The sequence below is a fragment of the Pseudopipra pipra genome, chromosome 4 (genome assembly GCF_036250125.1).
Source record: "Pseudopipra pipra isolate bDixPip1 chromosome 4, bDixPip1.hap1, whole genome shotgun sequence".
Lineage (NCBI taxonomy): Eukaryota > Metazoa > Chordata > Aves > Passeriformes > Pipridae > Pseudopipra > Pseudopipra pipra.
Window position 1 is genome coordinate 66,526,947 of NC_087552.1, and position 24,394 is coordinate 66,551,340.

A 24,394-nucleotide genomic window follows, 5' to 3' on the forward strand; every position below is an offset into this window, starting at 1 on the left:
CTGGCTTGGCAGCCTTCTGCATCCACCTCGCAGCTGTTTGCATCCCCACAGTCTCTCCCTGGCTTCCTGCCAAGGCTGGCAATGGATGTGGGGAGGCTGGACCAGCCCCTTGCCCTGAACCCACAGCCACACTCCAGGTGAGCCCAGCAGCTCCCGGGTAACACCTTGCACAGGCTCATCTCAGCGGGGGACAGTGATGGAACCAAGTCCTGCTGCTCTGCAGTTTAATCAACCACAGGTTTTGAAAATAAAAAGCATTAAAATTCAAAGATGTCTGCCAAGTCAAGAAAGGCAGGAACTTCTCTGACTGTCCTGCACTTCTGCTTGGAAACCCCACACTTCCCTCAGCTGCAGCCCTTTCCCCCCCGCAGGGGTTCGCTCAGCTCTCCAGCCCCTTGGAGGATAATTTAAAGATTTTAAAAAATATATTTCAGATAAAATATTTAGGGCACAGGAGATTTTCGTATCAGTTCATAAAAGATTTAAATACTAAAATGTAAATGGTGTTTTGGGTATTACTGCGAGGCAGCCTCAGGAATGGAAATTCAAGAAAAGCATTGCAACCTATAAAGTTCAGACGATACTTGTAAAAGCCTGTGTGATCTGAGAGCTGCCAAAAAGGTCAGTAAAACCAAACTCACCAGCATCCTCATGCTGTGATAGCCAAAGACCTTATCTACTTAAGTGGTTGCTAATGGAAGTTAAGACCATACAAGAGGCAGATGCCATTTCTGGGACAGGCTGCCAGCAACATCACCAATCCCACAGCATTCGTGCCTTTACAAGGGAAGCATAGACAGCTTCCAAGGAACTGAAGTAGAAGTATCACACAGCACTTTACTCCAATGCCATGCTCAAAGTGTTTCAGGGAGCTACTGATGGGGCTCATGAAGTCCTGTGTGGTCTGTGTTTGCAAATCCTTCCCCCAAAAGGATGGCTCCTGCCTTTGTGCAGATGATCAAAATTCTACAGCTACCAGGACACTGAGTAGCAGCTCCAAGACAAACACAGTATTGGGAACTTATGCATTAGCTCTCACATCTTGTGATAGGCAGGAGGACCTATCTCAACAGAGAAATGTTTATTGCAATATGCATGTAACATTGCCCCTTTTGACACAGTGGTTTGCGGTATTTGGGGTCTTGTGATCCCTCTGGTTTTAAGGATGCACAGTCTTGTTCCATGGACATCCCATGGACATCCAGGAGGAGTCATCTACCACATCCAAGTGTGTCTCTCTAACCAGTCCTCTTCCTTGGGATTCAACATCTTTCACTGCCTTCACCATAAGCCTGTACTGCAATTGATGTTATGCTTGTCATTGACTCCTGGCTTCTTCCAGCTGTTTTCCCCCTCCCATTGTCTGTCTGCTGTTTATCAGACACAATTCTGCTCCAAGCACTCTGCAGGCACCAGGGTTCAGTTCATATTTCAGCCTTAGTGTGCTGCTCTGATCCAGGTATTATCTCCTATTGTTTCAGCTATCACTAAACCAAGGAGTGTGTATGTGTTTCCTCTCTTCACTACAGTGCAAAGCTGCCAGCAAACCTATCAGCCCACAGACCAAAGAAACTTTTTCTAGCTGCCACACTCAGGAGCAGCATTCTGACAAGCCTGAGGAAGCTGATCTGCCCCCTTTCCTAAGTTCTTCTGAACTAATTGACGCCCACAAACCACTTTCAGATGCAAACGTCTCCAGGTCTAAGACCAGGTGTCCAAAACCACCAGAGATTTTTAAATCCTCCCTGGTGCTTTCCATTCAATGTGGTATTCAGTGTTGTAAACCAGAGGACATGCCTCAAGTAAGTGTAGGTCTGCGCAGGGAAAAGCAGCATCATTTGCTTCCTTATAAATGCCACTGCAGTGTGGTTACTCATAGAATCATAGAACATCTCAAGTGGGAAAGGACTCATCAGGATCTTCAAGTTCAACTCCCTGCTGCTCACAGGAGTACTGAAACCACGTAACTAAGAGCGTTGTCCAGACACTCTTTGGACTCTGACAGGCTTAATGCCGCGACCACTTCCCCGGGAGCCTGCTCCAGTGACTGACCACCCTCTCAGAGAAGAATCTCTTTCTAATGCGCAACCTGAACTTCCCCCGATGCAGATTTGGATGTAAGCAAAGCTAATACTACCAAAAGGAGTGACAGGGTACCTGCCACCATCCATTTCTCAGCTGAGTCGATCATGCAAATGCAATCAACAAGATTACTTTAAATTATGGATTAACTGGCCTCAGTTCGCCTGTGGTAGATTAGCAAACACTCAAATGACTCTTTTTTGGCAGAAAAGCTGCCTCCAGTAGGTCAGCAAAGATTATTCTGAATAGTAACAAAACTGAGGAGCTAACAGACTGGATTTTCAGTACTGCAGAACCTACCTACTTCCAGCCAAACTCCACAGGGTGTGAGGCATATGCAGCTTAAATAAGAAACCTAACCCAGATGTTTGAGGAGGGAGTGCAGACCTGAAGTGTATGGAACCTAAAACCACACAGATGAAGGAGATATCCAGCATGAAGATGCCTGTACAGACAAGCTGTCTGAAGGGAGTCTGTGGCAGATGTGACTGGCAGTGGGAATTCTTATTCTGTTCATCCCTTAACATTCAGTTGACAGATTTCTCCATAGCCAGAAGGAGCAGTTTGGAATCCCCACGTTCTAAGCAAGTCTTCAATTGCTCAGAAGGCTGGGATTCTTCAGTTATAAAAACCAGCTTTAATGACTGTAGAATCAGAGACCTAAACAATGAAACAAGGAACTACCATCTGACTGCAAAGAAACAAGAATAAACAATCTACAGAAAACTGAGCCATTTCACAGCACAGTGTCTCACTCCTTTTAATAAAAGTGGCCAATGTTTTCCACTGTTTGTGCAAACAGAAGGCAATGGTGAGTTTCCCAGGGGAGGTGCTCTTGTGCGACTGTTTATTAGAGGCAATCAGTCAACTCCAAAGGACTTAAAAATTCAGTCCTCTTCTCCCCCACCTCAATCACCTTATGGTAAAAACTACTTTGACTGGCTTTAGCTCCTATTTTGCTGTGGATTTTAAGGAGCTCACCAGCCTGATCCACAAACCTTCCCAAACAAGGGCAAAACAAGTCTGACTGCTTCTTGTCAACATCTCACCAGCCATATAGATGAAAATATCCCCCATGCTGTCTTTAATGCCTGGCAGCAATATCCCAGTGGCTGAAGCCGCTCAAGCAGACCAAAAATGCATCACAGGCAGCAGTCTAAAATATTCAATGCTGGCATCATGGTTTTCTCCATTTGCAGCCTCTTTCCTCTCTGCACACTGTGCTTCATGGTAACTGGACAGGCAGATTATACTAAAGCTCATGCCCACCTTGTCAAATGATTTCTCATCAAGTCTCAGCAGGAACTAATTGAAGATTAAACTAATCATTCCATGAGGCCTCTTATGCAGTGTTTTATCACTTTTTGTGAATACATTAAAGAAAACTTCAGTGAAGTGCTGATGTGGCAGGACCACTGAACACACAAGCTGGAGTGACTGGACAACCCAACACACATCTGAGAAATGAGAACTTTGGATATCCTCGATAAATGGGACAAGACAAACCCTTATGCATTTCTTCTGGCTGTACAAACCAGCCCAGCAAAATGGTAATAGTGTTTTCCAAAATATCATTCTGCCTTTTCTGAAAACAAAGGAGCAAGTCTGACAAGAGCTGCTTGATGTTACATGAAATATTCCCAAGGAACTCTCTGATCTTCTCTATCTCCTGAAATCTGGAGAATACCACAGCCAGGCACTCTAACTTGTGTTGATCCCTGCTTTAACCTGCTTCCACAATAGCCAAATTCTTTCATCAGCCAATCTGTAGCTCCATCCCTGACCTCTGATCCGCAAAGCACCTCTCTGGGTATTGTACACAGCTATCAGATAACCACAAGTGACATCCAGGCTTCCTCCAGCCTCTGGGTAAAAGCTGTAAAGAGGGGTCATGGCAGACCCCCAGATGAAAAAATTAATGTAGTTTTTCTGCAGTGCCTTGCAGGGTTAAAGGAGCCATTTAACCAGAGATGAAAGCTGAAAGATAGGTCCAAAAAGCTTTTTTGTTTTGAAGCAACAGAAAACACCCCCTGGAATGGCAGAACCTGACACTATACTCAGTAATAAAAATCAAGATCCCAAAGGCAGGATCAGACATATTCTCACTAGTGTTTGCTTTGACAGAAATTTGCATTTTCAAGGCTCTTCTGCTGTAATGGCAAAAGAGAACTCCAAATACTGGTCAGCACAGCTATTGGGAATATTTCAGGAGTATTGTATACATCTCATTATTGTGCTATATGCTACTCTGTCTCCCTTGTTTTTATCTTACAAATAAGAACTCCTTCAGGCAGGCATCATATGCAAGTTCCCATCTAAGCATTTAAAATATTACAAGTGGTGTGAGTTATCAGTCAAAGTTTCTGGAATCACTCTCACTTTTAAGATAATTTAGATGCTTCTCACTACTTTCAACATGCTAGTATATGGGAAAGCAAGATTAGCTTTGGTTTAGACTATTAACGTAATATGATTGCAGTGCACTCAGAAATGGTAAAAAATCAACTCTCTTTCATTCCCAATTGCTCAATTCAGTATGAAACCACAGTAAAACAGTAAGCAAATCTTGTGAATAAGGCTTTCATTTACATTTGACAGAGAGCCAACATCTGTGTTGCTAATTTATTTATACACACAGACACATATATATACACACATACACACTTCTTATACTTTATATAAATACACATGCACATTATTTTACCTGGTTGCTTTCTAACAGTAACTATTTCAATATAAGTTCTTGAAGAGGAGAGGAAGGGTCTGCTGAAGGAAGATTGGGTCACGGCCTCACTGCAGAGCCCAGACAAAGGGTTCAACATGCACATTAACCCTCATAAAGTGGAAAAGCATTGTATTTTCTCTCCAAAAATTCAGAAAGCATTGCCTGTCCTTACAGACTGTGCACCCTCTCAGGACAAATCCCAGACTGCTAAAAATCAAAACCACGCTTGGATGCCACAAGTTGTTCTTCTGTGTCCTGTAATTTTGTATAAGGATCACCAAAAAGAAAAATCATTTTGTCCATCTTTAAGGAAGGACAAAATTCTCATTAGAGAATTTTGCATATAAAAGCTTGAGGAGATGGTAAGTCCAATACTGAGCTGCAAGAAAGCATGTCCCCAGTGAGACACGAAAAATTGTTGCACTCTCAAAACCATGGAAAAAAAATGTTAAAAGTTAACACATTTTAAAATATACTCCTCCAGCTTACTGGCTAATATCTCTGACATGGTCCGGTGGCACAGCACCCTCAGAGCCAGTGCATCAGAAGGAACCAAATGAGTTCAAGGACAAAGAACCAACCCATTCAATCCTATGAAAACGCGTGTCAGTGATCACCACAGAGAGAGCTGTTACAGCACAGACTCCTCTGTCCATAAGGAACAAACCTGTAAAATCACTGCCTACAAGGGACTGAAACAGCGACCGACTTGGCCTCCTCTGGCCAAAGAGAAGACAACACAGCACCTTCTCCACACTCAGAAATTGCAGCCTGAACCACTTGGCTCCATTCCCTTCCCTGACTTTTCAGAGGCGGAGCAGAAGGAAAGCACAGTCTCAGTGCACAAACCCGCACCTTTGTATCTTCAAGGGTTTTATAGCGTGGAAGAAAAAGTTCAGTACCTGCTGTCCTAGGAACAGAAGATCCTCCATGAGCCTTAAAGTCAAAGCAGGACTCCTCACAGCAGATCACGGACCCAGAGCAGAACTTCGCATCTGGGGAGAGAGAGTTTGGCAGAACAAGGCACCGTGTGGGGAGGGGAGTGAGGAGACATTTCGTACCAGTCAAGGAGGAAGGTCAGCTGTGGTTAGCCAGGGTTATCTTGCAAAGGTCTAGAGAGCTAGGTTTGATTTAGTTTTTAAAGTCTAGCCTTTCAAACAGCACTGACAAATGTATTCCCCGTGCTATATAGCCCCATCATAAATAACTTGAATCAGCCCACAGGCCTTCAATAACCTCATTCCCATGTGCTGAAAGCTGCTCATTTTAAACATAAAGAATATGACACACATCCTCATCTGCACATCTTACCATGGCCAGCAAAAGGTGTCTCTTTAAAAGACATTCCAGTCTCACCCAGGGCACCAGCAGGCATAATTTTTCCTGACTTTTCTGTCATCTGCCCAACTTCTTCATCAGGAAGTTAATACTCAGTGCTCAGCCCGCCGTCCTTCAGAGGATTGCAAACCCTTTTTTAAAATATGGTGGGTCCTGAAGGTATTGTTATCTCTATTTTACAGAAGAAGAAGTCAGAGAAAAGCAAGGGGAAAAATTTCTACAGCTTCTAAATGACTGTGAAACTGCAGTAATTTTCAGAAGAGAATTGGACACTCCAAAGCTGAAGTCAACCTTGCACGTCCTTCAGTCACATCTCACAATGAAACACACTCTCAATTCACTTTGGGCAAGGTCCTCAAAGCCACATGGATACCTGAAGAGAATCACAACAGGAAACAATTTCCAACTCTAAACACAGAGCTAAATCAGCCATGACTTCTCCCCTCCTCCAACCTGACAGTCTGCAGGAACCCATTTTTTCACCAAAAGAAGGTAATTGGGTACCTCAAGTTTTTCTTCCTCCATGCTGAGATCCAAATATTTTGGCTAAGCTGAACCTCTTAGCGCTTATGCCCAGGAAGCCCACTTGGGACTGGGAGGTCGTGAACACGGCTAATGCTCCTCAACGTGGCTCTGGTGTCAGTATGAGGGAGCAGCTGCTCCAACTTTCATTTAAAGACGTGGCTGGAGGAAGAAGGTGTGGTTTGGGGTGGCACCAAAATAGCACCTGCTGCCAGGACAAGGTGGTTGCAACCTCTCCCTGTGGATAGAAGCACTGGGTTTGGACTCTGCCTCCAGGGCTGGTTTTGATTTTTATCCAAAGATGTTTTAATGCAAATTACATAGTAATCAGCCTTAGGAATGCTGCCAGATACCTGCTCCCCACCTCTCTTTAGGTAGGCCACAATCAGGCTCCCACTTGCTTCTCCTCTCCAGCTCTGCGAATCCTTCTCCGCACCATGGCACAACTTCAATAGAATGGGCTGAGAGGTTGCCTACAGCCTGGGAAGGGACAGGTGGATTTGAATATCCCTTGGGAGAAGGAGGACCCAAACCCAAGTTCGACCACTTCTGAGATGAGTATTAAAACCATTGAGTTATTATATGAAAACCACCACACCAATCATTTGTATCTTAAGCAGCAAGTGCAGGGCTGTGAGCTGAGACCTCAGCAACAGGGGCAGGTTTGACTCACCGGGCCAGGTTTGGAGCTTGCAGAGTGTGGGAGCCGCCTGTGGGATGTGGCGTGAGAGCTGGCTGGGGATGTGGGTGGGAAAAGGGTCTCCAGGAGTCTGAGCAGATACCAGGACAAGTACTGGGGAGGGAACCAGATCCTGCAAACAAGTCCTCTTGAAATCACCTGAGGTACATCTGGTCCCAGCATCTGAAGTCCTAACCTTACTTTAGGGTTAAAATGTCAAACTAAAATCTCTTTTATCACCACCAAAGTGCTTTTACCTTGCATTTTTAAGTGTTTGTTTAAGCTGAGGTTAAAAATAGTCTGGGCTTCTTGACTCCTTTTCCAGATCATAAAACTCTCTGAAGTCCAAAAGAGTATAGAATGTTTCTATAGTTTGACTAACAGTTGTGTGCCTAGTTAGCTTCCTGCACCTTCTTCATCCTCGACCTAAAAGAGTTTACTTGCAAAAATTTAACTAAAAGCATTTATTAAAGGAATTTTTAGAGTAGCTGTTAGCCAGTGTGTTTTTATCACAACCCAACTCAATAAAGTAACAGCTAGCTCTACATTTAATTGTTAGGAAAAAGTCTGTAATTAAAGAGCAAGTCTATGCATGTGTTTTTAAATACTGTGAGCCTCATTTTCTTCAAATTTGTTGCTTCTTCCAATTCTTCAAATATGCATTTGAAAGAAGTAGAGGGGCAGGTAGCACTCTTTGGAAGTGGCAAATAGGTCTTTTGAGAAAATAAGTACATTTTAATCTCACTGAAACATACTTAACCATAAAAATAGGAGGTAAGAGGTAGAAAAGCTGCACTTTTTGACAAAAAAAGGTGTATCCCCCTAAATAGGGACAGATGAATAGCCTGAGTAAATGGAAATATTTGCAATTCATTTTAGACATCTAGCAAGATGTGTGCCAGAGCTCTAGAATTTGTTTCAGGCTCTTTCAGAAATAAAGTCTGACACAAGATTTTGATTTAAATTTCACTCATCCTACTGACACAGTCATTAGTTTATTCAACAGCATTAAAAGTGAACAGCAAGTGCCCCTAGAAACCTCCTCCCACAGAATAAGAAAGCGAGAGGTAAAATTCTGCATCATTCCACACTGATGATTTTTTTAGACGGAATTTCCCACTCACCTTAACAAGGTGATAATTAAAAAATCTCTGCCGAGGAACACAACCTCCTCACTGGACCCCCGCAGCTCTCAACACACCTGCTGCTGGAATTTGATGTCCTGTATCTAGAGCATCAGAAAGTGTTTGGGAGACTTATTTAGGAACAAGTACACAGTTGCACAGAGATTAAATTCCTTGGAGTTCTTTTTCTTCTTTTTTTTTTTTTTTTAATTATTCTAAGGAAAAACAAGAGAGGATCCTGCAGTTTGGTAAGTCTGAACATAAGGACACAAACATGGCTTGTCATCCTTCCAGCCAAGCATCTGATGGCTACAGAAGAAACAACACAGTTGTGTCTCTGCTGACTTGCTACAGCTGTTCTTTTCAGGTTTTGCAATGGTATGGGAGTATTACAAATCTAATATTGCTTTTGGTATATGGAGAGCAATGCTGGCCAATCCTGCTTGCACTATCCTATTATTCAATTAAATATCCAAAATTAAAATATACCACATGCCAATACAGAGCACAGTCTTACCAGCCCTAAATCAGGGTCAGGTCTATGCTTTTGTGGCCTCTCTAAATATGCTCAGCTTGAATGAGCTGTACCCTCTGCCTGTTTGAGAATGACTGGCCACTTTCATTTCGCAGGATGGATCCACACCCCTTAGGGCACATCTGAGCTCAGGCTTATTTTTTTTCCCCCGCAGAACACTAAGGTGCAGATCAGAGCATGGCTGATATCCACACTAGTTGCTGTACTGTCAGTGTATGTTCTGTACCACAAAGAAAGAGAATCCAGACTGCAGAAAAACCTACTGCACACACCACCACCTTCCTCTGAATCTCATATGAGCAATGACTTTGCACCCACAGGAGGAGACCAACTGTGTCACCCTTCCAGCATAGGCTGCCATCCAAACCCATAGCTGGTACTACCACACACACACACCCTTATTCAGTGGCAAGCAAGCTCTTATTGTCCTGTATCCTTCCTCCTCTTTCAGATCTCAGTCAAGACTTTTCACCCCTGGTAGTGAATCATCTCTTTTACTACCTTTAACCCCCCTCAATTTGGCATAATTTGTTTTCCCAGACCCACCACTGTGATTTTCCCAAAAAAATGAAGGAAGCAAAGATCACATAAGAAAATCCTACATACCTTCATGGTACTGTTTAGCTCTCCTACAACATTCACTAGTCTGTGCCTTCATGCCAGCCTACAACATCTTCAAACCCTTGAGCCCCATCTCTTGGGCAAAGATTCTTGGTGAGACAGACATTCACTTCAGCAGTGAGAGCTTCAGCAATGAAACAGTCACTTCTGTGGTTGCAAAATACAGCCAAAATCTGAAAAAAATATCCCCTCCAGTTCACACTTTTGTCTAGATCAGTCACCAAAGATGCTCCACATAAAGCTAGAGACTGGATGTTGGTGCAGAGCTCAATAGCCCTAAGAAGCAGAAACTCCCAATTAATGGTAAAAAAGAGCTTCTAGTCAGATTTAAGCTATGTCCCTAGACAAAAAGAGGTTCATCAGGAGAGTGGTCCAGCCTCTGAAACAAATGCATCAAATTCCAAATGTCATTGGATTTGATCCAAATGGATGCCTTTTCTGGGCCTGGTGCTAATAAACCTGCATGCTTCAAACAAGAAGCAGCACCAGAATTGCAAATGTCTTTCCCATGGACCAGGGCAGTACCTCACCTCTTCTCTTCTGACATTTTCCTAGTCTCACAGTCAGAGACTGGCCAGAGCCCTCCCAGTTCCAGTGAGAGAACCGTGTCTGGGATGTGTGTATTATAGTAGTACAGATGTAAAATGGTTAAGTGGATCACTGAAGGCATCCACCACTGCTTTGTGATGCATTTGAAGAACTTTGAAAGCAAGCAAATAAAGCGCATCAAGCAATGTAAATGAAGAATTATTTTTTTCCCTTCTTAGATTACATAAAAGATTTTGGCCCATTTAAAATAGACATCCTCAATTAAAATTATATCTAGCTACAATGAGGTAGTAGCCTTGTTATGACTGAGTCATTGTTGCACAGACTTGACTCTTACTATGGAAAAAAGGGGGCTCTTTGGTATGGAATGGTTTCTCAAATAAAGTTATTCTGTAAAGAAAACTAATATAAGAAAAGCAAAGAGCCCCTTTAATTAATAGCTATATGAGGGATTTTTTTCAGCCTAGTTATTCTGCAACAGAACTTAATCATGAACTCCTCTCTCCCAATGATTATCTCATCTCTCTGAACAGTACAAGCAAAAAATTGCTGTGTACCTTCCTCCCTCTAATGAGGACTATGGGAAACAGCAGAGACATCAGACACTTTACATGCTTACCTCTCCCCATATGTCCCACAGATGCCAAAACCCTCAAAAATTTCCCTTCCCTGATGTCAAAAAAAATATGAAAAAGGATTTTCACAAACATAAAAGAGACAGGGAAGGGAAAATTGGGCAGCTTTTCAGGTGGATATGACAGGTAATTCAGATGTGACCCAAAAAATGAATAAAAAAAATAGTTTTAGAATCTAGCTCAGTTTTCAGGATGAATGACACTGCTGAACAAGGGGGAGAAGACACAATAGGTGGTGTAACAAGAGTAGGACGGCTGTCTACTGACATGTAGGCAGAGCTGAAAAAGCTTAATGCATTCAAAGCAGAGACCAGAGAATTCACTGGCAGCATTTGAGAAAAAAGCTGTGTGCTGTGGTGCCAACAGTAGTGGAGGTCTGGACATGGCAACCCCAGGGGTCCTTCCCAAGCCTATGTTTAAATCTCTTGGCACAGAAACCCTTCTGTACCTATGAGCATTCTTGCAGCTTTTCTGTGTACTATTTCTACTCCTACAGTATTCAGGACACAGTTATCACACTTGGGCACATTGTGGATTTACACACAAACCTCAAACCTTCTTTTTTATTTTAAGCTTTCTTCTAAGTCTTTTTCATCCTATTTATCTTCTTGATCACTACTAAGGATTGAGCTGATATTTTCCAAGAGTTACTCACAATGGCACCAAGGTATTTTCCCAAATGGTTACATCTCTGTGCATACATAGGTACAGTTCTTTTCTCTTTATGCATTACTTTGCAAATGTCTAGATAAGGTGAGAAAATGGAGAATATTCACAGTCAGTTCTAGTTTTAACTACCTTGAAAATTTCTTATGATAAGTTCGTCCACTCTCTTTTTTTCCCCTAAAACAGTAGAGATACCAACAGAGATTCTTGCAGCCTGGTGACTTCCTGCAATTGGAAAAAGGATGACTCAATCTCTAGCCTCTGTTTTATTACCTTTAACTAATTAGAACTATAACCAGTTCAAAACTACAGGAAGACACTCCCTTTTATTTCTGAACTATTTAGGGAGTTTGTTGACTATTGGTAAGGGACCCTGGAAGTCCAGATATACCTTATCAACTGAATCATCTCTGCCCAAGGGCTACTAGGCTTCAAAGTACACAGATTTATGACAGCTTCCTTCTACAAAATTAATTTTGACATTTACCCAACATATCATATTTACAAGTCTTCATTTTAGTTTCCATAAATTTGACCAAGGAAGGCTCGATTTACCAGTGTACACAGCCCTTTAAACATTCATTACATTTGCCACCTTCAATTGTCACATCAATTATTTAATCCATATCAAAGGAAACCATTAATTCAAGAACTCTACATTTGGGACTCTTGGGTGGCTACCATGGCTACCACCTATTTTTATCAATAGTATTACGCATTTTACCCAATTGTTCTAAACCTGTTCTGCTGGCACTTCAGTTTAAAACACAATTTCAGATGCTTTCAGATACCAAAATTATCCAGAAGAGAGGGCTCCCTGAGATCCTTTATGATGAACAGCAAAGCAAAGATTTATTTAGCCTTGCTGTAAAAACCCTGTGTACTTTGAGTGTTCTTATTACACTGCAATTGCCTATCAAGCTGCTGATGGACAGGCTTCCTACCCTTCCTGTGTTTGAAGTGGTTTTGTCATTGTTTCTGCGAGTTTAGCAAGTTGCCCCTCAGAATTGATTTTACCTGCCTTGTTTACCTTGCCTTATTTAACTTGCCTGTATGCTCTTTTCTATTTTTTCTGTTCAGACATCAACTCCACTTTCTGAAAGATGTCTTTTTACTTCTAACATCATTCTGCTCTTCTTCTGAACACCACCAGCTTTTCAGAGTCCTTCCTCCTCAATCCTTTTGATAAAAGAGATACACGCTTCCTTGAGCTCATGATAGTCTTCTCACCAGCTGCATGTTCTCTGCAAGTATCTTACTCTTTTAGCTGTTACTTTGAACAACAAAATTCATAGAATCATTCATATATTTATCTACCTCTTAAGAGATTTTTTTGTTTGTGCAGTGACAAGAGAACTGAGTTTGTCATGGTCATTGCACATTGCTCTGGTTTAAAAAGTGTCATCTTTTCACTGTTACATTAAATCATAGAATCATAGAACAATATTATGTTGTTTCACATCTCTTTGTTGCTTTCCCTGTTGTCTCTCACATCAAGATCTTTCTCCTTTTCCGGTCCTATGTTCAGCATCTTTGGTATTTCTCCATTGACTTCTGCAGGGAAAGGCCCTTTCTTCCCTTGCACTTCACTGCACACTCTCTGGATCACGAGCATTTCAAACAAATACCAGTCTCTCCTCCGAACGAAATTGCTCCATTTGCCAAGACAAGAGCAGTTCCTATTTCCCATATTTCTAAAACAGAGTTCTCAGATTTCCCCAGTCAGCATTTTGATAAAGAGAATTTTCCAGAGGGTTTCATGACCATGTTTCTAATTTTTTTTTGTTTGTAATACTAATTGCAAACACAGTAAACATCAATACCAACACTCCCACCTCCACGCCTCCTCGAGATAAGAAATGTATTCCTCTAGCCTTATTTTTCTTTGTTTCCTACAAAAGCACTGAAGTTCCCTGGAAGGGCAGTTTCTTCACACCTCCAGGATAGTTTGGATGACAAGTCTAAGAAGATTAGCTTCTGTAATGTTTTCTAAAAACCACTGTAAAGGAGGATCACTGACACGGATGACTGATTTTCATCCAGGAGATTCTAGCATTGTTCCACTATCTCATGCATTTATTAGGATTTCATTTCCTTCTGAAGCCTCAAGGGAAATTTCATAATCAGCACACCTGGTATGTGTAGTATAAATAATTAAGAGGATGCCCTCTCTAACAATCTATGCAGAAAGGCTGTTCTGCTGTAAGAAATGGCCTGGATCACAGCCTTGTTAGAAGGAAGAATTAGGGTTATAAGATCCTCTCCATTTTCAGACTCAGAAAAACTCATGAACATTTACTGAACCAAATGGAATCAAGATTCTACCTGACTGAGTTAGAGGAACCTACTCAATCAGTATGTTTAGGAGTTGTTTCAAGATTATTCTTTCTACGCTGTCAGCATAAATGGTACTTTAGCACCATTTTTCTATCCCACAATTTAATTTATTGCTTGCCTTAAGAAAAAAGATCATGACACCAATTTAGCTTATAATCACATCAAGAAAAATACTTTATGTGATAAATTTGGCAATAAGCCAGCACTGCACAAACTGGTTTGCTGAGAAAAATACTTAGGGCAGACCATGGTAAAGAGGACAGAGATCATGAGACACTCTCCATACGTGGCTTTATCTGTTCAGCAATTTGCAAAGGCAGTAGTTGTTACAGCCCAGGCTCTGGTGGTCTTTCGTGGTTTCCCCCTCAGACAGTAAGAGCACTTAAGTCTTCACAAAGTGAACATTATGCGAAGAAGGAATTACATAAATAGTTAACACCTGCCTTGCTGTCTGACGGCTCACACTAACATGTTGGTAGCATCTCTGCTTTACCAACAGAACCCTTTGTTCTGAATTTTTCTTTCTGCTACCCTGTCTTAAGCTGTATTTAACACTTTCTCTCCAGATCCCTCATTGGAAATATTTTTTTTTTCTTTCTCTAAACCCGAACTCAAGTTTTACTTTAAAGCTTCTAAAAAAGTTTAATCATATCACGTGCTTCACTTTATGCTGCCATCTGGAACCAAAGTACAGCAGAGTAAATGACATATTTGTGATTTGGAATCCAGTTTTGTAGATAGAAGAGGTTAAGCAGTTCATTTAAATATGCCGTTTTGATATGTAACTAAAATAGATTCAAACACTGAGATTTGCTCACCATCATTACTCCCATTTTCCAACACATTAATTAGATATAAGCAATCAAATCAAGAAAATCAGCTTCTCATCATGGACTGTATTCTAAATTATAAATATTTTACAGCTAAAAAAATGATAATTAGTAATTTGTGACCAGAATATTAGACCTGACATGAACAGTACCAGACATATATGCAACATTTTGTAAACATATTCCCACCTTTTGAACTTGCCTGGTTACCTTAGGTCCACTTTGGCTCTTACACATCTTTCTAAAGCAGATTTGAAAGATCTCTGACTAATTAAATCTATTGCTATTAGTATGAGTAGGCCATATTTAAATTCAATTTTTAATGGGTTATGACCCAGAAGTGTATTCATTACCAGAATTTCTCTCTTTCTAAAAGCCTGATACTGCAATTGGATTAATGGGGCACATCCTTACACCAACATGTTGCTTTAGGGGGACTCTGCTTGGGTGCAAAGGTCCTCTAGAACCAGAGCCTTTACCTGCAGCATGATAAAGCATCACAGGATTATAGTCATTGCCCCAAGAAAAATAAAAAAGACTCATCTTTATCTTCTAACTTTGTTTATCTTGGCATCATCAAGACTTTACCCCTCAATTTAGAAAACGAGAAGCAAGAAGTTACCAAGGCAGAAAGATTCAGGCATCCTACAATAAAATTCAGTACTTGGTTTCAGTGCAGCCTTTTTCTTACTCTACCCAGAGCAGTAGGATGCCCAGGATCTGACACACTAAACCCATTTCAGAACCCTCAGCAAAAGGTGGGTTTCAGTTTAGGAAGTGATAACAGGAGGGCCCTGGGCATGTCTGCAGTGAGAAGTCCACTAGTAAAGCTCCATAAGCTGAGCAGTATTTTTTCTCTCTTTGAGAACTGTGTGATTTGAGAGTGCACAGAATGGTTTTACTTCCATGGGACAAGCACTTGACAACTTCAGGTACTTTGTGACACTGGTAAGACTCACCTTTCTCCTCTGGATGCTCCGTGCTGCTCTAGTGGGAGCCCTTCCGCCCCCGGACCCTGCTCCCCTCAGTCCAATTCGCCTGCTCTGCGTGGGCTCAGCTGTGTGAGCCCACTGACATCCATGTGCTGGAAGTACTCCCAAGCTGAGGGGACTAAGGGGTTAATTCAGCTCGCAGGCATACATTAAACCCTGTTAAGAGCATTCCACAGAAATACCATCCTGAGCTCAAAGCCCAGAAGGAATAGCCAACCTGACACACTCTCTATCCGTGATTTTAAAGTCAGCAGCAATAGGGCATTTTGTGGGGCACTCATAAACCCTTAGAAACCTGTGGGCATGGAAAACTAGCCATTGTATGGACAGCTGCATGGAAAAAACTGGAGAGCCATTTATGCAGCATTAGCTGTGAAAGTTGTACTTTGCTTTAAGCACTCATTTCGAGTTCTACCACCTGCTTAAAAAAGTATTTCCTCATTCATTTTAAAAGCTGCAGCTCCATCCCCCCTCCTGTCTGCATAAAGATGTCATAAAGACACACACTTACAGGAGAATAAAAGAACCTGCAGTTGTAAGTATCCCAGATATTGGTCTCTATCAGGCTATATAAACCAGAGCTTTAGCAGTCTCTCAGGAGTTTGCTGTAAAAGCAATTGGAACTGCAATTAACAACAGCACATCTTAGGATAGGGAAAGACTTCTAACTAGAAGCTAATTAGGAGGGCAAACACTGAAGCTTGTTAGCTGAGATGCTAATGAGAATTATACTTGAGTGGCAGCAGACTAGCTATTCAGAGTTAATTAGAAACCTCAGCTGATAGTATATTGCTCTTAAGAGCTTTCAAAACAAACAACTGGAAAAACTGTCCTGCAGCTAAGGATCCAGCATGCCATGTTGAGTAATTCATGGGTACAGAGAACAGCCAGAAGATTACACTCAAGCATCAGAGTAATCTAAAAGTCTCTGAAAAAGGTAGAGAGGAGGTTTTTAGGAGGTGCATGCCCGCCTGGATTTTCTGCAGTGGATCAGTTCATCGGTGGCAACCCTGATGCTGCATTATCCACTGCCTGGAGAAAACAGCATCCAATTGCACCAGAAGATGAGTGGGGGGCTGCCACACGCCCAAAATATCCTCACCAGTCTTGTGCAGAAGTGGGACACGGACCTGGGCTGATCCAACAGCCCCTGACAGCTTTCCTATCCCACCCCCAGCCTCTCCCATTCCAGCCCTCAGCTCTCGGCCGGGAAAGCTGCTGGTGTCAGCTGTACCAGGGCAAAGCCACAGCTGTGTGCAATTGCTCTCACCACGACTTTGCCTTCCCGGGGCACGGGAGGGGTTTACTCTCTCCCCCTCTTTGTGCGGTGAGGGGGTAAAGAGTAAATCGGAGCACTTCGAGGGGAAAAACCTTTTAAATGTACGATGGCCGCAACGGGGATGTGAAGTGTGGCCTTACCTGGGCTGAGTTGCATGGCTGATTCCTGCTCTGAGCAGAGCCAGGGAGGCAAAGGAGAGGGGCTGCCTGTTTAAATGTTTCCTCTGTGCCTGATTGGAAGCGCAAGAGCCAGTCAGGGGCAGGGGAGAGGCTGCTAAACTCAAAGTAGGTTGCTTGTTTCAGGAAAGGTTGGATACTGGAGAACCTGCACACTGGTTTGCAGTGCACATGAAAACACATGAAAACATTCAGTGTCACAGGGGAGAGAAATGCTCCAGAAGAATTAGGGGGATTTAGAATTTCACCAAGGCCCTGTTTGCATTAAAACTTGCAGCAATTTAAGCAAAATGTGGTTTTAATTCTATTTATTGAAACCAATTGCAAATCCATGTGGATGCTCTTAAACAGATTCAGCTTTCCAAAAGAAAAACCAATGCAATGGAGATTTCAATTAAAGCACAGAGGAGCATCCACAAACGGGTTTACACCAGTGTAATTAAACAGATTTCAAAGTTTAACTTTAGCTTAACTAAAGATTTCAAAGTTTAACTTAAAACAAATGTGACTTTTAATGCAGATGTGACCTGGCAGTCGCTGGCTGACGGCATGTGAGGGGGTGGGGAACTTTGTGCACTGAAACCTTCCTGCCACAGTCCTGGGAATGAATAGGTGTAAATACCCCCTTCACACAAGGTTTTCAGTAACTGCAGTGGAAAGCATATGAAAGTACAAAAAAAATAAGAGTAGACACCAACACTGGCAACTACAATCCAGAATTCCATCTATTTCTTAAAGGAAAAAAAAATCCTGGTGCATAAGCAGTATTCTGCAGAGACAAATTTACTTCACTAGAGTTTCTGAAGCAAGAGTCCTGGATTGTGGTTATTCAGGTTTAACAGGACTTGTAAATGCTGACTGAAGCTAGAGGCAAAATTCCCCCAACACCAAAGTGATGTAGCTCTGGGCTTGACCACCCTGCAGCTCACTGGAGATCATCCCAGCCACAAGCCACATGCCCGGGCTCGGCAGACACCAGTCCACTGGTGACCAGGACATGATGGTGGGTTTGCCAAAGACATTTCACAAAATCCAAACTCACCTACAGCTGGTGCCTGTGATCCCTCAGGGGGCTGGACGCATGGGCTGGGGATCCCCTCGCTCAGAAACTTGCACAGCTGCTCTGGGTTTAGGACAAATGTAATAAGCTGCTTGGCAACTCAAACCAGGATAAATAAAAGTAACAGAAGAGATTTAAATGCAAGTAACTCGTATTTAATGTTTCAGGGAAGATTTACTAATAGGGAACTAAGGGTATAGATAGGTACCTCTAGGTACCTCTAGACAGTCCAAACAAACTGCTCTCCACCTGGTGCAGGTCCTACACACACTCCAGCCAGCACAGCAGAGCAGTGACAGACAGCTGCTGTCCTCTCCTTCTCAGGGCATATTCCCTCCACCCCTCATTGCTTAGTGCTTCTGGTAGATTTTTCCCATTTCAAAGACTTTGCAGAAGCCACCTTCCCAGAGCTGCAGAAGCAAACTGGGACAAGGCTCAAGGTGTGTCCAGGGTTTATATTGCTGACAGCAAGCAGGTAGAGCCATAGGAACAGGTGGGCAGAGGTTGGATTTGGCCATAGACACATCTGTGTCTATACTCCCTTTGTGACCATCCCTATGCCTGGAGTGGAAGGCTGGGATGCTGGTATCAGACACAGCATCATCCATAGGATATGCTATCTCCAAGGAGTGCTGGCCAGTAATTCCAGTGCCTGAGCTGATAATAAAAAGTATGTACCTGTAAACTGACCATTAAAAGGTCAGTTTAGCTAAGGCTGATCCTTTTCTCAGCAGGCCATGCTCAAGCATTCTTCTCTGCTTAAGCATATTGATGCTTAGCTTGCTTTGCAACAGCAATAGTGCCTTCACTGATAGCAGTGTCACAGTCCTGTGTGTGCCTGTCCTTTCAGGGCTGCAACTGGGCAAACCTACCAAATGTACCCTGATCCCAAAGCCAGCTACAGCCCTAAAGCCAGGATCAGAAGGCACCCACCCATGTTGCTAAGGATGCCTTCATCCCTCCTGAGGGCAACTCAAGCCATTTTATCCACCACTGCATATTGGCTCATCAAACATAGTCCATCTATCACGGAACACAAGGGTCACATTTTTCTATGAGACAAAAGGTCCCTGAAAAACTCAGCTTTCACCAGATTGCCTTTGGTTTCTGCACTTTTCTCAAACTCATCTTCAGTTTCTCAAGCTCCTTATCAGGACTAACACCTCATGCCCAGCAGATGTCCTTGGACAGCAGAGCTCTGCAGTTGGCCACAGCACAAGTTAAACCAGAGAAGCAATTCTCGACATAGCCCAGCATGCCAGTTTCTCTATCCCACCTGTCTCACAGACAGGTATTTTGGTGAGCACCTTTAACATGTTGTGCTGACACTTCATTGTACCATGTGTATTTTGGGGGGGGGGGGGAATCAAAGATGTTGGGCTAAAACTATCACTGGTTCATATGCATATACTGGCATGGCATTTTAGCCAATGCACATATAGGCAAGAGCCAGTGGTAGTGTGTATATATATATATATATATATATATAATTTAGGGATGCCTATAGTGATAATCCAATGGTAGTGAAGCATTTTTAGAGAAAGATACATATTATGAGAAATTCTTTTGGCTTGGACCACAGACTGAAGTGCCGTACTTGCTCCATTCTGCTCAGGACATGCTCACTCAGCTCTGAGCACAGCAATTCCCAGAGCAGAGAGTCTTCTCACCAGATTTTGCAGCCTCTGGGGAAATTATAGCTAAAAACTGAGTTCTCTGAATACTTGCTGAGCAATCTCCTTGCTCCTCAGACATCCCAAACACAGCAATCAATTTTTCTCCCCTGGATTCAGGAGGGTGACATAATCTTTTAACATCCTAGCAAGCATAAGCTACAAACGGTAACTTGCCCCATTTATTATGTGTGCTTGTTCCCATCTTCCCTCTGCAGGGATAAATGTGCAGCTCTAAACCTGAATTTCATCTATTTACCTTCTCCTGACTGTGAATCCCTTTCAGTATTGCAAACTTCACACTGGCTTGCAAAGCATCCAGCTCCACACGAGCCCAATTTTCCTTTCAGGCTGATGATCTCCTGCTGCAGCAGCATCAGCTCCCCCTGCCAAGGAGCCCTCCATGCCAGCCCTCCTCTCCTGGCCCACGCTGTACACCTGCAGCAAAATGACACAATCTGTTGCAGCTTTTACCTCTTTTTCTCCCCCAGAACTAGACTGCTGCTTGGCTTGCATTGCAGATCCCCAGGGAGTAGCGTTTTAGCTCTGCAGGACATACTACCCCAGGTCTCTCTCTTGTAATGGTTTTAAATTTTTATCATGCTCAGAGCACTGCCTGCTGTCTCTTAAGCTTTCCTATGCACTGGGGAATTGCCTTTGCTTGGCAAATATTCTTGGGTTTATCAAAGATTATTGCTGGATTTTCTAATAATGGGGTTTCTAGTAATGCCTCTCAATTTACTTTTCCCCCCTAATTCGCAGTCTGATCTCTCACAACTGACATAATGCCCCAAAATTGCAACACTGCACCTTTAATCCTAGATCACTCATCAGTCCTCTTTTTCTTCAGGGGAGAAAAGAGAGAAAAAAAGGTAGTATCAGGAGCAGAAGTCTCTTCTTTGTGTTGAAGCCTTTGGCCTCAGGTCAAGAAGGCTTTTCATGGGAAAGCCCTGCTGTTCCCTGGAGAACTTGCATAAAACTCCATTCTCTGCTGCTGCCTTCACCTCTTTGCCCTCTGAAGGCAGTGGCTGTATCTCATTTTTCCTGGGCTGCTTCTTTCTCTCTGCATTTATTTTTTGGTAATCAAGTACAGCTATCACATCCTGTGGGAGGTGACTAAAGAAACTAGTGAATCCATGATCCTGTTTTCATTGTTCTATGAATTATTTGGATCCATTTTGTTTGCTGTATTTTTTAAAACAATTTGGCCACAGTTTAATGAGGGTAGGTTTCTACTTTGATTTTCATTAAGCAATCCTGTATTTTGTGCATGACCTGCAATCCCAGCATGCTGGATTTCCAAAACACCCAGTATGCCATTTATTTTGTCCTTACCACAATCACCATGCTGTCATTTGATTTTCACTTGGCTTGGCTTCCTGCAAGTTTCTCTTCTCTCACATCAGATGGAGGAATTCTCTGTATCTCCACATGTTCATCACTGTCTCACTGTTGATGGCAGCAGTGCTGCTTTCCCTGAGCACGCGGTGCTGCTCTGCACTTCACTGATGGGTTTTGCTGCTTTGCACTGGTCATACCTGTACAGTATCATTCTCCAAGTCACCACTTGTATCTCAGCACAGTGCTTTGCATCTCCCTGCACTTCTCTTGTCCACTAACTTCACTCATTGCATTTTAATTCCTCCTCTTGGCATCTTTGCGTCCTGCCTTTGCACAAACTTAGGAGCACTTTTCAAAGCGCTTTTCATTATGGCTCTGAGCTACCTCATAAATTTTCTTTGCTTGCATACTTCTTTTCCAGAAGTTTTACATATGTCCTGCAGGCTGTGGGAGATGGACAGGAGAATCTACACGTTATAACAGAAGAAAGTTTACTGTTCCCAGGCCCCATCAAACAATTGCATTAGTGCAACACTGGGGCAGAACTAAAACATTCTGGGACTTCTTCTCTTGGGCTTGATCCTACAAGAAGCACTTGCAGTGATCACTTGGCTCAGGTTATGCTTGTTCAAACACCATCAGCAAGGATCACTGACAATAATGAGCTAATAAGTTCAAGCACTCTCCAGCATTGTTGCTCAAGTTTTTATTCCCATTAATGCTGAGTTCATCTTTGAAGATTTGTGAACATCAGCCATCTTGCACAGCTTGGCCATTTAACCGCTGTTTTTCCTGATTCTTGGTAACACTTGTCACTACTTTTCCTATCAAACCTCATTACAGGGTTTTTTTCCCTTCATTTTTCAAAAACAGGATTTTCCCTTAGCTTGGCAAGTCTGTTCCTGTTCCTATCCTAATCCTGCTAGAGAATGTGCATTGCTCATTGCCCTTAACAACACATCTACACTTTTTTTTTTACATTCCTTTTTTCTGCATGCCTGGCAGTTCTGTAGCTTTCCTCCTGTGAGATGAATAAAGCTCAGTTTCTGCACCTGTTTCTTTTCCTACAATGCCTGGCTGAGGCAGAAAGCCTAGAAGCCTTCATTGTGCCCTCCATTCACAAAGCAATTCTGAATTTCTGGTTGTATCCACTTGTCACAGCCAGCTCACGTTTGCCACTGGGTGCAAGCACAAGAAGGCACCTGTTCCAGAACAACAACCCAGTTTTATTCCTTTGAGTGGAGGCCATGTCTATCCACATGGAAGACAAGAAGGTGGATCAGGAGTAGTCAGCATGGATTCACTAAAGGTAAATCATGCTTGACCAACCTGACTACCTTCTACAATGAAACAACTACCTGGATGGATGAGGGGAGACAGTGGATATTGTCTATCTCAACTTCAGCAAGACTTTCAATACCGTGTCTCGCAACATCCTCACAGGCAAGCTCAGGAAGAGTGGGCTGAATGAGTGGACAGTGAGGTGGACTGAGAACTGAATGAATGGCAGATCCCAGAGAGACCTGATCAGTGGCACAGGGTCTGTTTGGAGGCCTGTCATTAGTGGTGTCCTCCAGGGTTCAATACTGGGCCCAGTATTGTTTAGCTTATTCATCAATGACTTGGATGAAGGGGCAGATGCTCCCTCAGCAAGTTTGGAACACAAAGCTGGGAGGAGCAGCCAGTACCCCAGAGTGCTGTGCAGCCCTTCAGAGGGACCTCGGCAGGCTGGAGAGATGGGCAGAGCAGAACTTTTCCAAATTCAACAAAGGCAAAGGCAGAGTCCTGCACCAGGGGAAGATTAATCCCATGCACCAGCACAGGCTGGGGCTGACCTGCTGGAGAGCAGCTCTGCAGAGAACGACCTGGGGGGTCCAGGAGGACAACAAGCTGTCCATGCTTGAGCAGAGAAGTTGGACAAAATGATCCACTGTGGTCTCTTCCAATCTGAACCCTTCTATGAGTCTCATACACCATATCCTGAGAGTTCTCCCTCTCCAGTATATAATCCTGTTGCAGCACTCCCTGGCATAAGTCTTGTCATAAACCTTTTGCCTGTAAAATAGCACACATTGCAAAAATCCGCACTGAAGCATGTGCATGAGTATTCCCCAGAATGAAAGGCTCTGTATGCATTTAATAATGAAATGTACATTTCATGTTTAGACCCAGATGAAAGGACAAATAACAGCAACAGGAAACAGTTTGGATATTGCAGCTTCAGCCTGCTAAGACTATGTTTTTTCCCTACAATTCTAAATATGTCTGTTTTCAAAATAAAAATATTTCATAAGGACTTTTATAAGTGGGAAAGCTTTCATGTCCCATCTGAAAGGGCTCCTTGAAACAGATTTAAAAAGAAAACATCAAGGAAAACATTAGGACTGTACCTCGCTCTTTCATCAGTATATATAGTTCATAATGCACATCAGGTGCCACAGGAACTGCTGTTCAAGGTTAAAGCAAGGTCCTTATGAAAGGGACAATTACTCTCTAGTGACAGATAAGAAGAAGAAAGTCAAAGCTAAACTGTGTGAGCAGAAAGGCAGGAGTGCTCAAAGTTAACTGGAAAAAGCTACAAAAGCCTTTACCTCAGGAAGAGACCACTTCAGCACCCGGCTGTGAATTCAGGTTTTAATCTGCCACCAATAGCCCCCAACAGGCTCTCCCTCCCCATGCCTCAAAGGCAGCAGCTGCACCAGCTCATATAAGTCCCAGTGTGGAGCAGAACTTCTCGTGGGATGGGAATTCCATGGGGCTGGTGGGCGCCTTGGGGAGCAGTGGGACGTAGAGCCCACAGCTCCATTGAGGGGCCGTGCTGGCACTCTGCTGGGTGCTGGGTTTCATTTGAAGTTACTATGAAAAAACAGTTTTCAGCATCCTTGTAAAGTACTAAAAGCATAATAAAATCATGTTTTTGAAAGGGAAATGAAAACCAACACTCATGTCCAACAGCACCAAATTTGGTGGAGAAGGGAAGACTCTGCAAAATCATTCAAACATCCCTTTGTTCAGAGTTGACATAAAACTTATTTGAAGGCTCACGATAATAGTCCTTTTTATTCATTTTAACATACCCCAATTTGCACTACAGTTGGTTTCTGGAAGTTTTTTAGAGATCCAAAGTTCTCACATGATGGAACACTAGAGGAAAAAGGTGTCTCCTTGCATTGTCCAGGAGCACTAAGTCAGCTCACACATGAAAGCTCATGTTGCCTTCTGGATCCTTG

At 42.9% G+C, this 24,394-nt stretch overlaps 1 protein-coding gene across 1 annotated transcript in view; it reads right to left on the reverse strand.

Annotated features, from left to right (window-relative positions):
* MSANTD1 (Myb/SANT DNA binding domain containing 1) overlaps positions 1-10,055 on the reverse strand; it is a 37,468-nt gene extending 27,413 nt beyond the window's left edge. The window contains 3 exon segments of the mRNA XM_064653359.1: positions 5,475-5,576; positions 5,579-5,655; positions 5,657-10,055. Coding sequence (XP_064509429.1) covers positions 5,475-5,576; positions 5,579-5,655; positions 5,657-5,739 — 262 coding nt within the window. The 5' untranslated portion in view covers positions 5,740-10,055.
* Between the last annotated feature and the right edge of the window lie 14,339 nt (positions 10,056-24,394).